At 39.9% G+C, this 17840-nt stretch overlaps 1 protein-coding gene across 1 annotated transcript; it reads right to left on the minus strand.

The window, feature by feature from the left end:
- Positions 1–3657: 3657 nt before the first annotated feature.
- On the minus strand, positions 3658–10265 carry drd1b (dopamine receptor D1b). Its single transcript, XM_061962570.1, has one exon. The coding sequence runs from the start codon at positions 9312–9314 to the stop codon at positions 7917–7919; it is 1398 nt and encodes a 465-aa protein (XP_061818554.1). The 5' UTR covers positions 9315–10265; the 3' UTR covers positions 3658–7916.
- Positions 10266–17840: the final 7575 nt, after the last annotated feature.

Below are 17840 nucleotides of genomic sequence, written 5' to 3' on the forward strand. Positions count from 1 at the left end.
TGCTACATCCAGGCAATATTTTAATTATTAAAAGTCATCCCTTTTGAATTTAGCTGCACTGTGCCCCGCTGAGATTGAGAACATGCACTCGGTTGAGCACAATTTTACATTAAGGGCAGTTTGTGTTAGGAGAGCAATCCATTCAATACCTATGGGGAGAACAGAAATAGGCACGCCAGCACTATTTTGGTGCATACATACAATTCAAAGTACAAATTATTGTTGTTGTTGCTCATTAGTTTTAAGACGCAGCAAAAACCTATAGTGCAGTACATGCACATGGACATGATTAATATACACAATGGGGTTGCTCAGTGTGTCTTTCGTTTACCCTTTATGCACCATTTATCCGTAGCAAAGACATATGAAATATAAAACATATAAGACCAACAGCCGTATTTAGCGTAAAAAATTAGAGTGTGTAGGGTGGGGGAGAAGAGGATGTGTCAGCTGCCAAGTGGCTGTCAGGTTATGTAAATGCACGTCCAAGGCAGACACACAGTAAGGACAACACGCTCAGGGAGTTGGAACAAAAAAAAAAAGCGTCACAGTTTCAAATCAATCCACATTGATCCACTGCAACAACATGATCTTCCAATAGCCAAAGCTCAAAGCTTGTCAAAGCTAGAACACACACACACGTTCACACACATTCACAACCTCTACCAAAATTAATTACACAGCACGGATGCAAAACAAAAGTAGCAACATATGTTTATTTTTACACGAAAAGGGCACATCAAACATACAGTATATATTTGTACAAACTGTAAACTAAATCAGGAGGATTATAATCTTTGACATCACTTTCATGAAAGAACACCAGAAACAGGTGAATAAATAAATATATAAATAGTCACTGCATGGCTTTCCCACATCTTGAATTCAAACAATGAAAAAAAAACAAAGCCAAGTTTGCTACACAGGATGTTTTTTTTTTCTTCAAGATACAAAGCACTTGTGTTCATCACAACAATGACAATCTCAGCGCGCCCCGGCATGCCTTTTCCCGCCCTCCTGCATCGCTGAGTGAAAGGATGCTCGGGAAGTGTTTGCTTCAATTGTCAAAAGTCAGACATTGTTCTGTCACTAACTACTGGAGGACAGGAAAATGATGAAAGAGAGGGGAGCGTTGTGGGCTGACGTCGGCTCGCTTACGATTCACATCAGTGACGCGCACTGATGACTCACAGGGTACGCATGGTGAGGGATCACGAGGAAGCATGGGGGGGACTAAAACACACCAAAAAGCAGTCCAACGTACCGCATTCTGAAAACCAGGAAGTCATTGACTCGGAAAATCGTGACTTAGTGCCATTGCAAGTCATAGTTCCTACTTGGGTTGAGAGAAATTGATGTAACAAATCTACAACAGAAAGACTGACTTCATTCGAGAAAACGGGTAAATGAGGAGTTTGGGACCCATGCCTGAGAAATATGTGACAGAATTCCCCTCAAAATCAAAGTTCCTAATTGTGAAGTTGGCGGAAATCGATACCATCACTACGTTCTGTGACTTGACTCAGTCTGCAGTCGGGAAAACTGGTCAGACATTTGTGAAGTTAATGCCTCTTGACTGTACTGAGATGCAGTGGTCTGATGTCACACAACAATAAAACAAAAAAAATTAAGAAAACTGGCAAGTCAGACATGTCTGACTTTACACAAGGAAATGTGTAATCATAGACTGACCCTTGAAGTCCACCCATCCATCCATTTTCTACCGTTTGTCCCTTTCAAAGTTTTAATTTGTGAAGTTGGGAAAATGGATGTTCTACACTGTCTTAACTCGGTTGCACCTGTCTGTGGTCGCACAATAATGGAACGAAAGGGCGGTTACTGCATTTGATGAAACAGGGAAATCAGAAATTGATAACCCACGTCAAAGAAAAGTGTAAGACTATCTGTCTATGTTAAGGTGTCTAATGGAAAATCAATATGCTGACTTTACTGGGTTGCAGTGGGCTGACGTCACACAACAATGAAAACAAACAAGCCTTCAAGAAAACTGGGTAGTCCCAAATTTCAGAGCCATACCGAGAAAAAGCAATGCACGGTGACTTTACTGAGTTGCAGTAATCTGACACTACAATAAAACGAAACCCCACTAAAAGACTGTTGCTGTATTTCAGAAAGCTTGAAACTGAGCCATACTGAGGACAAGCTTACCGGAATGCCACTGGTTTTTAAAGTTTCGACTTGTGAAGTTGGCACAAATTGATATACGGCGACTTCCCTGGTTGCAGTAGTCTGACATTACAAAAGAACAAAACCCAATGAAAGAACTGTTGCTGAAATGTTTAACCTAGGATCACTTCAAGTGTAAGGAAGTGCTGCTTTGAAGGAATCGTTTGGCGTTCCGATGAGCAAAGGCCTGAGTACTGCCATTAACGACTGCTGTCATTTTTCGACAACTACTAATTTTAAAAAATTGGTTTGGTATTTAGTTTGTTTTGCTTAACAACGAATCGCGCTGAAAGCAGGCAGATGTGTCGCTATGCTAATTGTGTAACATTTATACTTGTGTGCGTGACAAGTTAAAACATTACTGCCAGAGTACAAGTACCGGTAGCCTCTTTAACATCCAAAGTTAGAAAATATATTAACAGGTTGCAAAAGCTCCTTTTTTGGGTGCCGACGTTCCGGTTTTCGGATGTGTATTTGTACACTCATTGTAGTTACTTTGTGTAGTTGTTGTATTGTTCTTTCTCTAGAATCTACTTGCTAATTTCTTGTTCACAGCTGCTTACTCTCAGCTGTAACGGTTACGTATACACTTACATTAAAGTGTACAAAGCAACAATTATTATTTTGTTTAGCTACAGTACTTAACATTCAAGCTAGTTTAGCAATTACCATTCCTTCTTGTATCCTCCGACTCTCTTGCTCGGTGTGTTGCATGCTTCACTATTCTTCTGTCGGCTAGCCTAGGAGGTGTCGAAAATACTTGCATTTCAGAAAACTTGACGAGAAGAAATGTAATGATGTCACAGGGAGTTTGAGTGAAATGGAAAATGAGAAGTTTTGGACCTCCAAACTTGGAAAAGTAACCTTGAAGACCACTTGACGTAGGAATTATTGTTTAATTGGTCACATTATTGACTGAGTTGTCATAGATATTGCTGCATTCAAAAGAACTGGGAATTCATAAGTACCAGACCTCCAGACTGGGAAACGTTTCATGGTGTTTTGCTTGAAAGCAGGCAGTTGTCAGCCATGTTTTCAAATGTACTTCTAACTAGAACGCTTTGAGGTGAGATGCCATAAGCGCCTTGTCGACAGCTTTTTCAATTGTCTCAAATGCAGCAAGTGTTAACTATTCTTATATTTTGGTTTATAAAAGACAAATTCAATCAACGAAGAACAAAAATCCAGTTTGATTATATATTTTTGTTACCAGATGAACACATTAAAAAACATTAAAGTTGATATTGTATCAATACTGAACAAACAACATGCATTTGCAGAATTCACGCAAATATTTTTTATCAATTAAAAAAATCCTATTACTAGTATTTAAAAAAAATATGTATTTCAAATTATTTACACATACACACATATATATATATATATATATATATATATATATATATATATATATATATGCGGTGTATATATATGTATATATATATATACGGTCTGTATATATACTGTATATATGTATATCTCTATATATAGATACATATATATAATTAAGGCTATAACACTAATTCTTTTGAGTGCACATACTCTTTTGTGTGGGTTGTTTTGCGTCCGTGCAAAGATGAGTGAGACTATGCCGACTGGTGTGCTCGCTAGCAAATTTTGCTTTAAGATAAATCCTGACAGGACTTAAAATAAAACCTGTTAGCAGGTTTTGAGCAAATAATAGACATACATTAAAGGAAAACATTAAAACATGTTTGTGTATGACATTCTGGCAATAAAATTGCATCTGTGTTAAAATATTGGGAGTCTTTTTTTTAGAATATTTCAAATTGTGTAAGCAAATAATTTACTGTGATTAATCAGGACTGATACAAATTCAAAAGTGTAATTATTCAGATTTTTTTTTTTTAAATAATAATTTGACAACACTAATATATGTATTAGTGGTCCATTTTTGAGTTATCATTTTACCACCACACCTCACGATATTTCCTCCTCCACAAATTTTCTTAAAAACAACATTAAAAAAAATCCTAGCAACAAGAGTTCCTCTCGGAATATTTGCAGCGAGCTTTGATTCAGTGCCGTGATTCAAAAGTACAGAAGGGAAACAATAGGCCCTGTCTGTTTAATAATAAATCCAATCCGTGTTAACATCTGGAATGCTAATCAAGTCGACAGAATCAGCCAAAAGAAAAGAGAGAGGAGGAGGTTTGAACTTTCTCCGAGGCGGTTCCCATGCATCCTTGTCCAGTCCTGACTGACTGGCTGCACAACACAGCACATTATTACTTCCTCTTGTGTTTTGGGAGACCAACAGTGGAGCTCAAAGGGTATTTGATGCAAGAACATCAATTGGGATGTTTGAAATGAAGTTAAATTGACTGCAGGGGTACTGGCTGCTGAACTAATAGAGCAACAGCGTGACAGGGGGACAATGAGCTTGCTTGTGTCACAAGCCAAGCCACATATTGAGCTAAAAGCTGCCACCCCGTTTTTTTTTGTTTTGTTATCGTGTCGCCATATAGACAGCATTGGATTTTCCAGCATGGGAAAATCAAATGTGGCGTTCAAGACCAATTGCTTTGCTATTGGATGGTCTTGCTCTGTCTCTCTCTCTTCCCTTGATGTGCAATAGTTTGAAAACACATGACCTGAACTAACTTGTTTGGAAAAAACTTAAAACAAAATTAACATTGGTTTTGTGTATGGTCAATTTTTTTTTTAGTCTACGTCCCTTAAACTCAACGGTCATTTTAGTAACCAGTCGGTGACCTTTTTACACTACTGCATTGCTCCTCCAGAGGCGCTGTCAGAGCATATATCAGAGGTTTTCAAAAGTGTGGCACAATGAGCCTCCCTCGGCTTCCAAAACCGATTTTGTGGACCTCACCAAAAAAATTATCTAAATTTTGACGTCATTAAAGTTATTTTTATTTTTGTCGAGCAACTTCTCTAAAGTCAGAGGCCCACCTTATGTTTAGAAAACCTCCGGCGTAAGTAAATCAGTAAATATGTGGAATTTTTTTTTTTTAATCAGAAGCATTTGTAAGAGAGGGGACATAACAAGAATTGGTATTCTACATTTGAACCTTGAATGTGAAAAACAAAATGTCGCATCCTAACTTTTGTTCACGACTGTATATAACAGGGGTCGGCAACCCGCGGCTCTAGAGCCGCATGCGGCTCTTTAGCGCCGTCCTAGTGGCTCTCTGGAGCTTTTTAAAAAATGTATGAAAAATGGAAAAAGATGAGGGGAAAAAAATCTATTTTTTGTTTTAATATGGTTTCTGTAGGACAAACATGACACACGCATCCCTAATTGTTACAAAGCACACTGTTTATATTAAACATGCTTCACTGATTCGAGTATTTGGCGAGCGCCGTTTTGTCCTACTCATTTTGGCGGTCCTTGAACTCACCGTAGTTTGTTTACATGTATAACTTTCTCCGACTTTCTAGGACGTGTTTTATGCCACTTCTTTTTCTGTCTCATTTTGTCCACCAAACTTTTAACGTTGTGCATGAAAGGTGAGTTTTGTTGATGTTATTGACTTGTGTGGAGTGCTAATCAGACATATTTGGTCACTGCATGACTGCAAGCTAATCGATGCTAACATGCTATTTAGGCTAGCTATATGTACATATTGCATCATTATGCCTCATTTGTAGCTATATTTGAGGTCATTTAGTTTCCTTTAAGTCCTCTTAATTCAATTTATATTTCATGACACACTATCTGTATGTAATATGGCTTTTAATTTTTTGCGGCTCCAGACAGATTTGTTTTTGTATTTTTGGTCCAATATGGCTCTTTCAACATTTTGGGTTGCCGACCCCTGGTATATAACATTGGTGGTGCCCCCTGTGGGTTGTAGTCTTCCAAAATGCTTTGGAAGACATGGTAGCATACATGTAATATTATGATCAGACAAAAGGTCAGCGACTTACAAATAGGGCTGCAACGATTAATCGACATAATTAAAATTAACCGTAAAAGATGTGTTATTGTCGACGAGTCACTTAACAAAATTCTAATTGATAGACCGCCGGGAATGTTCATGTTCAACACTTTTATTCCTTTAGGTAAATAATTGCAGCTAAATATCCTTAACAGTACCGGATAAATATTTATTTTACTTTTACTCCTATTTAAATAATCGATAGTTGCAGCCTTACTTGCAGTGTGGCCGATTAGTTGCCAAGTCCAAAGATTAGTCACTTTGTTTGTCAACCAATCTAAAAATTCAAAATGCATTAAATTCATTAAAAACCCTCAAGTTACAACGAGTGTTTTGTGAAGCACATTTAGCTGTGTTCAAACTCAAGAGTATAATAACAGTGCCTCATGGGTTTAGCTAACACAACAACATACTTGGGCACCCGACATATTAATGACTCAAAAATACATAAAAATATATATTTATGCGCCAAATAAATTTTTTCTTATCCACCTCACATCCAGTTTGATTCCAATTAGAGGACTTTTTAGAATGTCTTCATACATATATGGTATTGATTTATCAACCCCGAATTGTTATATTACAATGCTTTTTTTTTTTTAATCCAAATAGGGCCGTTGTATTCAATTAAAACAGTCAACGCAATATTTTGAGCTATTAATTCAACATGATTGAGCACACCTTTCCTTGCGGGCGACTGTCATCCCCCTACACGCCTCCGACATGGCCGCCGGAGCACAGCACAGCACGGCACAGCATGGCGTAACATGGCTCCCGGCGTGAGCAATTTAGGAAATCGGGTATTTACAAGTTAGCGAAAGGACAGTCAGTGTCACTTTCATTAAGGTTGAGCGCACCCGCTTCCTACTTAGAATTATTTATTTGACTCTAGACTTACATTCATTTTACATCGAGGACTGTGCAAAAACAGACAGAATAGTAAAGTGAGTGGAGGGGGCGGGGGACAAAACAAATACAAAAGCCACTTATATTTTGGGAATGAAAGAAAGTAAACAAGAGGCTGGAAAGGAAGTAAACAGTAGGTATCAAGGGATAAACACAACAGTAAAATGGACCCTTGGTAGCCCGCTCATTAGCCTCTTTCACACAATCATAGCTGTAACACAACCTAGCAAAGCAGGATATTGCCATAATTAGATGCGTAACAACAATGGCCAACAGGGCAGAATAAGTGCCAACCCTTTCACACAGGCACCATCTTGCCTCTGTTATGACACTGATACAGCCTTTAGAAGCCAGAAAACTACAGAGTTCTCCTCATTCAGTGTCGGTGCATTTTACACAGCTGTGTGAAAGGGGCTGATGAATACTGGTAAATCCCACAACTGACATATTTTGGTGTACATTAGAGGACTTCCATTAAGCCTTGATGGCTTTGTGGAATGAACCAAATATGGCTGCTTCCCCAAACTAGCTGTAGACATGTTTACTAAAAACTGCCGTATGAAAACTGTACTTGAAACATTTTAAACTCAGTTACCCATTTTCAACACCCCCGCCCCAACCCCCAGCCATGAAACACACACACCTGTACCGACTCACACAATTTGCTAATGTTTTTTTTCTACATTGTCCTCCGCACTATATACCATTAAAAGCCTATTGGGACTACTGTACAGAATACAAATGTGTACAAGTTTCCACACCACATAATTTCATTTTGCAGTTAGTTTAAGCAGGATAAAGTGCCTTTACTTGGAAACATTCAGAAGGTTTTTCCTTGTAGATTGGCGTCGACAATACTAAAGGTACCGATGTCTCAGTGAGGCATGTTTGTGGAGTGTCTCAACAGGACGCAGCTTTGTGCTGTCCGTTCTGTGTTATGGGATTGATTTTTTCCAGCGTGATGTCCGTATCGCTGTCTAAATTCCCCGAGATGGCCGGGCACAGTTTGTCCAAGGAGTTGTTTTCCACACATACCTCCAGCATGTCGTCCCCCGGTTCTCCTCTGTCCAGTTTGTGTAACTCCTCCTCCTGACACAGGATGCTGTGAGGAATCACGCAGCTCGCCGAGTTGATGCCCTCTTTCGGGATGTGGCCTTTGGGCTGGTACTGACAGTTGGGGTTGGAAAGAGACACTCTGGCGTTGTTGATGCTGAGGATCTCGATGGTGTTGCTGCCCGGGCAGAGGCGGTGGCATCCCAGCAGGGTGGAAAAGGCCTTGCGGAAGTCTGCATTGAAGGCATAGATGATGGGGTTGAGCGAGGAGTTGGCCCAGCCGAACCACACAAACACGTCGAAGGTGGTGTGGCTGATGCACGGGAAACCAGCGGCGTGGTTGAGTAGGTCGGGATCACATAAAGGAACCATGCAGTTGAGAATGAAGAAGGGCAACCAGCAGCACACAAACACCCCCATGATGACAGAGAGCGTCTTTAAGACTTTGGTTTCTCGTTTGAACGACATTTTGAACGAGCTCTCGCTCTCTATGTTGGATGTGTTCCCCATGCTGCTGTGGCGGTTTTTGGCACTCTCCGCCGCCCGCTCCAGGGCGGATATTCTCCGTATCTGTTTTTGGGCAATGCGGTAGATTCGGGTGTACGTGACAATCATTATGGCCACGGGGATGTAGAAGCTGATGACGGATGAGGAGATGGCGTAGCTCCTGTTAAGGCGGGAGTCACAGTTATCAGGAGGCAGATCGCCAGGGTACGACAAGTTTAGCTCGGCGTAACTGGTGGTATGAGCTTTGTGCCAGTTCAGCTGAACGGGGATGAAGGAGATGAGCACTGACAAGGTCCACGCCACGCTAATCATCAGACAGGCCACTTTGGGGGTCATCTTGCGTTCGTAACGGAAGGGGCTCGAGATGGCCCAGTAGCGGTCCACGCTAATCACACACAGGTTTAAGATAGAGGCGGTGGAGCACATGATGTCGAACGCTACCCACACGTTGCAGAAGGCGCCAAAGGGCCAAAAGCCCATGATTTCCGTTGCCGCCTTCCACGGCATCACCAAGATGGCCACCAAGAGGTCGGAGATGGCTAGCGAGATGACAAAGAAGTTGGTGACTTTGGACCTCAGGTGACGGAACTTGGCGACGGCGGCGCACACCAGCGTGTTGCCCAGCAGCGTAGTGAAGATGAGGAGGGAAAGGAAGCATCCCGTCAGCACCCGTCTGGACGAGTCGCGCTCTGATAGCAACAGTTTGCCATCTAGCACCGCTGAGAAATTGTGATCCATTGTTTTGAGGCTACGCTTGAATCAGAAAAAATTGAAGGGGGTAGGGCGGGTGGGTTTTAGGGATGTGTCGGGGGAGGTTGTGAGCCGTCACCCCATCACATCCCTCTGCCTGCCGCAGCTGCGCCTCTCGTCAATTTCAGGACAGGAAGGTCAGCTGTTTCCACGCCGGTCCTCTTGCAATCTGGGTCCCAAGTTGGCGCCTTCTCTGAGCCATCATCACGGCTTTTGGTGCTCATATTGCAGAATCTCACTCGTCAAGACACTCTAGTCCCGGGTCTTAATCATCCAAAATGCTGCTTTTAAAAGACTCGGCATCTGGAAAAGTTTCGCACCACATTGCCGCTGCGCCGCAACGAGTACAGCTGCTGGGGCCGGTCATTAGCCTTATATAGCACCTCATCAATAGCTGCTATTGACAAGCTTGGCACTGCGTTTATCTGATTTGTTTTAATGGTACTCCAGGCGTTTCCACTTGACTATATTGGTGCCTGGATCGAAACCCTTCAGCTGCCTATTATTTCTTTCATGTATTTAGTAAAAGACGACAAAATTAGACTGAAAGCATCAAAGTGTCCACTTTAAAATGACATGTGGCTATAATCCTCTGTCATCATTTTTGCCCTTCTTTTTTTGGTGTATTCCAATAGTATAGATTTACCTTGAAGTTTGAAAATCCTTGGGGGGAATATCCATGTAATCAATAAAATAGTTTAGAAGAAGGATGACATCCTGGCTCGCAAACAATCCAGGTTCTGCTTCATTTTTTTAGTCCAAATGCAGTCAACTTGCAGCTCTGCGCACTCCATGGAAAGTCAGTCCTCTGTTATTCCTTCTTAATGTTTTCTATTTCACGGGGGAGGCGATCACTTCTTGTGGGGCATCCATATGATGCCGTCTTGATCCATGCGTAGAGAAAAAGGAGGAGGAGGAGAGTGTGTCATCCAAAGGGGGGCTAGCTACTCTCTCTCTCTTCGCTCCTGCATGCCGCCACCGCTCCATTCATGCAGCCCTCCACACAGGGGGTGCTCTAAGGGCAAAAGGCACCACCAATTCCAAAAATGGTGACCGGCTCACATTGACTCGACTGGAGAGCTTGGCTGCACCTGAACTTTACTTCTATGTGTGACAAATGGACTTAAAGTCCCTTTTTGACACATTTAACAAAACCTCACGCCTGCTGTGCACCTTTTTTGAGTGTGTTTCAAATGGGAGGTTATTTCATTGTTGCATAAAAGGAGTGGAGATGCTGGAAAAGACGGTGCCTTTATGATCTGAAATGAACTCGCAAAATTGCACACGTGAGGCACCAGGGCGCCATCTCGTGTCAAGAGAAAGAGAGTGTGTATGTGTGTGTGATGGGGGTGGGAGGGGGGGAGATGTGGGGGTCCTGCGCCGTTGCATTAATACACCTCAGTGAACAGAATCCTGTGAGACTGCAGCAGCAGGAATGTAGACAATGTGTTGTAATGTAGGGTACGACAATCAATCAGTGTGTCATGTAAACACAATAACTCTGGTGGGGGGCGCGGGGAGGATATTGCATGTGTGCATCTATGACGATGCATGACGAGGCGTGTGTGTCATGAGAGTGTGTGTGTGTGTTGTGAGAGAGTAATGCATGTAGACAAGCCAAGTGTAAGAGGCCTGGCAGACACAACGCCCACATTTCCCCGCAGCGCAGAGCCAGGCTATGGCGTGCAGCCGCCCAAGTTCAAACCAAGACCACGTTAGACACAAACACACACACGCACACACACAAGCAGCCATGCAGGCTAATTTATATCTGCTCCAAAAAGCAAACCAAATAGAATAGGAGTAGAAGAGAATAGAGTAAACAGATATGTCTACTTTATTTTTTTCTTTGGTGTGTGACTCGCTTCGTTCTTTAGAACTAGAAGGAATTTGACGTTGAAATTAACTTTTGGCTGCTAATAAGCGTGTTTTGTTCATTCAATTGAAGCCTTTTATGCAGACTCATAAGCACTTTTCCCCAAAATATAACTAAGTCAGTGCCGTAGCATGCCAATGTCTCAGTTAGTTTTAGGATTCATGTTTTCCCCTTAATGAACCACAGCTATACCCCAGTGCCAGCAGCATTCATGCAGAACATGACGCTACCACCAACAATGCTTGGACACCATTATCTTGCTACCCACGTGTGTTACCAGCTATTCACAAAATAATGGCTGTATGTTGACTCGTATTCAATGTACTGCATAGCAAAGTATGTACACTGACTACTTCAAAGCGGCAATTGTACTAATTGGTCTCATGCCCCTTTTTCAGTAGATCATAAGTCTTCAGTGCGACAATTGCTGTTTAAAACACGCTGTCATGGAATGTTTGCTATAGTAGTCACTCCTATTAAGATAGTGAATGCTTGTTAAGCCTTAGAAAGTATTTTATGCTTATTATATAGCAGCTGTATAAGCTTAATAATGTACATCTTAGTTGCACATGTATATGGTGTTCGAAATCGCCATGTAAAATTGCTAATGCTAACTATTCACGTGCGCATATAGGATTTTCAATGTAAATTAGCTTCAAGTTAATTCATTTGTGTAAATAAAAGCATGTCACAGATAAATTATTGTGTATCTCAACTTAGTTATAATTATAATTATTTATTTCTGTATGTTTAGTTTTACAGTGTTTCATAGTAAATCATCTGAAATAGAACTCAACGAGAGTCTTTGTTGAGACCAAACGTTAACTGGAGTTAGGGATGTAACGATAAAGGGTAATAATGAAAACTGCGGTAAAACTCCCGACGGTTAGTACTGTTTTAAATTAACATTATTGAAAAACAGAGATCGGTAACTGAACTTTCATAAACTCACGGACTGACTGGCGCCAGCTCGCTAGCTTAAATGCTAACAGGAAAACAAGAGTCATTAATGATTAAGAAACAACATAAGTGTCCACCCTGAGACGGTAGGTCGTGAGTTCAAACCCCGGCCGAGTCATACCAAAGACTATAAAAATGGGACCCATTACCCCCCTGCTTGGCACTCAGCATCAAGGGTTGGAATTGGGGGTTAAATCACCAAAATTATTCCCGAGCGCGGCCACCGCTGCTACTCACTACTCCCCTCACCTCCCAGGGGGTGGAACAAGGGGATGGATCAAATGTAGAGAGTAATTTCACCACACCTAGTGTGTGTGTGACTATCAGTGGTACTTTAACTTAACTTATAACCCAATCTAAACGTATATAAACACATTGCTGTCTGGACAACTAAGATATCCAATTGTGCACAATGAACCAACAAGCTGTGCTCTCTCTTTGTGTCCCTCAGAGTGATCGATCTTTCCTCTGAGGAAAAGAGACAAAAGTGTTTTATGGTGCGTTTAAGGACCGCTGAACAAAGTTAGGTACAACATCCGTCAGAAATATTAAACAATGATAATAATAGGTTTTATTTGCTACGCACTTCTCAATTAAATAAATCCTAAAGAGCGGCAGTACAAACCAATATCTAAAACAGTAAACGCTTAGCCATTAAAACAGATAAAATACTCAAGACGGTTTTCTAACAGTATGTCAATTTATTCTAGTTATTTAAAAAAAATACTTGGACAAAATATTTTAGTATGTATATAAGTACTTGTTGAGCACTTTTTAACAATAGTGCAATAATTATAACAATAATTGTTCACGATAAATGTGATATGAAATATTAATATCATTACATCCCTAGCGGAAGCAGAATTTATGTCCTTTAAAATTATTTTCAGTTTTCAGGTAATGATTAAAACGTATATAAACTTTTTTTGTGCAATTTTCTAGGCGTAAACACATTCGTTAATGCTAACTACTTGTGCAATAGAGCTATCTGCAATAATACCAACACTTTAACTTAAAGCACTTTAGCACTGTAACTACTACGGTGACTTTATTCTTGATCTGTCCTGAGCTGAGATCATGCAGCAACCTACTGTTTTATATAGGTCTCCATTTTATTTATATCTGAATCTGTATTTTATTGTACTGTTTATATCTTATGACGGTACTGTTTTTAGGACAACTGACTGCAGATGGAAATTAGCCTTTGGCTACCATCTGGCACATTTACATGTTATATGTTCATTAACGTGCATTTTCCCATGTAACACAGTTCTAAAGAGTTTGTGGATAAAAATGTCCTAAAATGTTCAATAAACATTTTCAATGCTTGGCTGGCTCACTGTTATTTTGCACTACCTTGAATTCAAACTGCATTTCCTTTGAATTTAAGCTATTTGACAAATTTGAGTTGCTATATATATACATATATATATATATATATATATATATATATATATATATATATATATATATATATATATATATATATATATATATATATGTCTTAATAAGGTTATCCAAAAAATAGTGCTTGATACCGTAGTAGAGCGCAATATATGTATGTGTGGGAAAAAAATCACAAGACTACTTCATCTCTACAGGCCTGTTTCATGAGGGGGTTCCCTCAATCATCTCCTGATGATTTTTTTCCCACACATACATATATATATATATATATTCCTACCGGAATCAATAAAAGGCTATCGATGCTGTCATCTAGCAAAGCTGAATTTGACCAAGCAACCCCCCCGTACCAAAAAGCCCTTGATGAAAGCGGATACAATTTCACCCTCACCTATGAACCCACGCCAGGAAACCAGCCAAAAAAGAACAGAAAACGAAACGACATCATCTGGTACAACCCCCCATACAGTAAAAACGTCTCAACTAACATTGGACACAAATTCCTCAATCTGATTGACAAACACTTTCCCAAAGACAACACCCTAAGAAAAGTATTCAACAAGAACAACATTAAATTGAGCTACAGCTGCATGAACAATATACGACAAATCATCTCAAACCACAACAAAACAATTGCAAATGAGCCGTCGGCCCCCGGACAGAGCAACTCCAAAACCAACAAAGGATGTAACTGTCGAAAGAAACCTGATTGCCCTCTCAACGGGGGGTGCTTACAAACATCAGTTGTCTACCAATCTAAGGTAATACGCAAGGACATTAACACATCCGACACATATGTAGGATTAACCGAGGGAGAATTCAAAACCAGATGGAACAATCACAAGGCTTCTTTCAGGAACAAAAACCTGCGAAATACCACAGAACTCAGCAAACACATTTGGGACCTCAAAGACAATAATGTTGAATATTCAATAACATGGCAAATTCTTGCATCCAGCACACCTTACAATAGTGGTAATAAAAGATGCAACATATGCTTGAAAGAGAAACTGTTTATTATTTACCGTCCAGACCTGTCATCCCTCAACAAGCGCAGCGAAATTGTAACAGCATGCCGCCATAGACGGAAACACCTCCTAGGTAACACATGAGCCAATGACCACGCCCCTAAGCCAGCCTGTACCCACCCACTCTGTGCCCTATATAAACCATGGTATGCGAATGCTCCCATTAAAATCTCCTGATGATTGAGGGTACCCCCCCTCATGAAACAGGCCTGTAGAGATGAAATAGTCTTGTGATTTTTTTTTTCCCACACATACATATATATATATATATATATATATATATATATATATATATATATGTGTGGTTTTAAACTGCTGATATACATATGTATGTGTGTATATATATATATATAAATATATATATATATGTATATATATATATATATATATATATATATATATATATATATATATATATATATATGTCTTAATAAGGTTATCCAAAAAATAGTGCTCGATACCGTAGTAGAGCGCAATATATGTATGTGTGGGGGAAAAAAATCACAAGACTCTCCTGATGATTGAGGGTACCCCCCCTCATGAAACAGGCCTGTAGAGATGAAATAGTCTTGTGATTTTTTTTTTCCCACACATACATATATATATATATATATATATATATATATATATATATATATATATATATATATATATATACACACACATACATATGTATATCAGCAGTTTAAAACCATTTATTCAAATACATTTAAAAAAAATAAAGGCTGACAGTGGATATGTGGTAGAATACTTTTAACACTCCAAAACATGCACTCAATAGCACAAATACAGTGTACCTTCATTGGTCCAAGACATCAATGATGTTGACATTTTCATGTCAGGACGGCTGAAAATAGGAGGGCCATGAGCTAGGCAGATTGCGGCACCGTGAGTCAGTGGTCTGATAACACAGACAGACTTTGAGTCAGTGGACTGAAAGCAGAAGGTACATGTGCATGCAGCATGCTTTAATGTGGTGCACAACAGAGAGACGGGGTTACAGAGGTGATGTTGACACATTTTTAGAGGGAGCTGCTGCAGGTGGTAAACACCAGCACCACAGGTCCAGGTGGACATGTGAAAAGTGCTACTGAAGCCTAAAGACTGTTGTTGTATTTTATATCAACCTGATTACTTTGTGTTATTTCATGTATTTAATTAATACTATTTCCACTGCAGTTCAGTTTTACTGTAACCCTTTATCGTGTAATGAACCCATTTTGGTTTAATATGGAAAAAAACGATACAACCAAAATATAATGGTGTATATATATATATATATATATATATATATATATATATATATATATATATATATATATATATATATATATCAGTGGCAGGCCGTGCATTTCCCTCCTCGGCCTTCAGTGATGTCCGACTTCAATGATTACCTCTCAAAATACCATAGTTGATGTCACCACATGACCATTGTTGGAGAAATACTATACAGAAACACATTTATGCACTACTGGGCATTGTACAAAACGGGTTATTTTCTGGCGCATTTAAAAATCAATAAACCTGCATCAGCAATTAAAAAATATCTTATGTGGTACTGTCAAAATTAAAATTGCAAAAATATAAAGAAATAAAATATTTGAACTCACAATTTGTAGCACCCATTGGACGCCGTATAAGCCAGTGGTACTCCTTGTCGATTCGAGTGTTAATTGCGGGCATTTCCACATTTCATCGCCGACATGGTCTCACAAGATGGAGTTTTTCTTTAAATATCCTTCTTGAAATTGGCCTTGCAAATATATGTCTGCCACCTAATCAACGTTTTGTTCTCCTTCTTTGTGGGTCAACACTTCCTGCTTCCTGCTAAGTTGCAACTTAGACAATGACAAGTGACTATCCAATCACAGTCTCGTTAACATCAGGCTACCTGGATAGGCTACTGTCAACAACTTATGATCGATTGGCTATCCCAACTGTCTATCAACGGTATAAGCGGTATAACTCGGTTGGTAGAGTGGCCGTGCCAGCAACTTGAGGGTTGCAGGTTCGATCCCCGCTTCCGCCATCCTAGTCACTGCTGTTGTGTCCTTGGGCAAGACAATTTACCCACCTGCTCCCAGTGCCACCCACACTGGTTTAAATGTAACTTAGATATTGGGTTTCACTGTAAAGCGCTTTGAGTCACTAGAAAAAAAGCGCTATATAAATATAATTCACTTCACTTCACTTTGTGTTCTCAAATTCATCCGCTAACCCGGTGTATCCAATCACAGGACACGTAAATGTCACGTTCAACGTAAAGACATCAACTCGTGATCTGATTGGCTATCGCAACTGTCTATCACCTGCATGTGCCCGTTCCCTTAAAGTGCATAGACGCCTGCATTGTTGATTCTGAAGGCCCCGGGCAGATTTCGTACATTCTGATTGGATAAAAACTCTAAACTAAAAACAACAGCCCTGGAAGTATTGTATTGGGTTTTATTTGTGTCTTTATTACAAACGTTTTTGGAATGAGAAAATTAGAAAATGAATCTCAATAATTGAATTTTTTTCGTTTTCATTTTGTAAACTGTTTTTTTTTTTTTTTTTACATCAAATCAGTACAAAAAAGTTGTATTAACAAAGGGAGCACACAGGTGTGAAAAAAAAAATATTTTTTTAAAAACTAAGTCCAAAAGATTAACAAAAAGCAATAGCAACAAAAGGTTGAGGTGAAAAAATAAGTTTGAGAAAAATAAGGTACAAAAAGGGTCAATAAGTCATTGCAGACTATGGAACCAGAGCAGGCATGGCAGAGTAACGATCCGATGACCAAAATTGAAACAGCAGGGCTTATGGAGGCTTGATTGCAGAGTACAATCAAGACTGACCCCAGGGACACCAAATATGGGCTCTTTATCAGAAGAAATATTAGGACTAGATCTGGCAGGGTATGCTGAATACAGAAGCATGAAAAATTACGCTGATAATTTCATTAAATACAATTTTGTGAGGGTTTGTTAAAATACAGTGTAAAAATTCAGTGTAAAAAAATGTTGTGTACAACAATTTCATTGTAAAAAAAAAAGGAAATGCTGAAATATTTGTTGCTTCAAAACTCAAGACTCATCTATCCATCCATTTTCTACCGCTTGTCCCTGTTGGGGTTGCGGGGGGTGCTGGAGCCTATTTCAGCTGCATTCGGGCGGAAGGCGGGGTACACCCTGGACAAGTCGCCACCTCATCGCAGGGCCAACACAGATAGACAGACAACATTCACACACTAGGGCCACCACTTTC

Source organism: Nerophis lumbriciformis, linkage group LG09 (genome assembly GCF_033978685.3).
Source record: "Nerophis lumbriciformis linkage group LG09, RoL_Nlum_v2.1, whole genome shotgun sequence".
Taxonomy (NCBI): Eukaryota; Metazoa; Chordata; class Actinopteri; order Syngnathiformes; family Syngnathidae; genus Nerophis; species Nerophis lumbriciformis.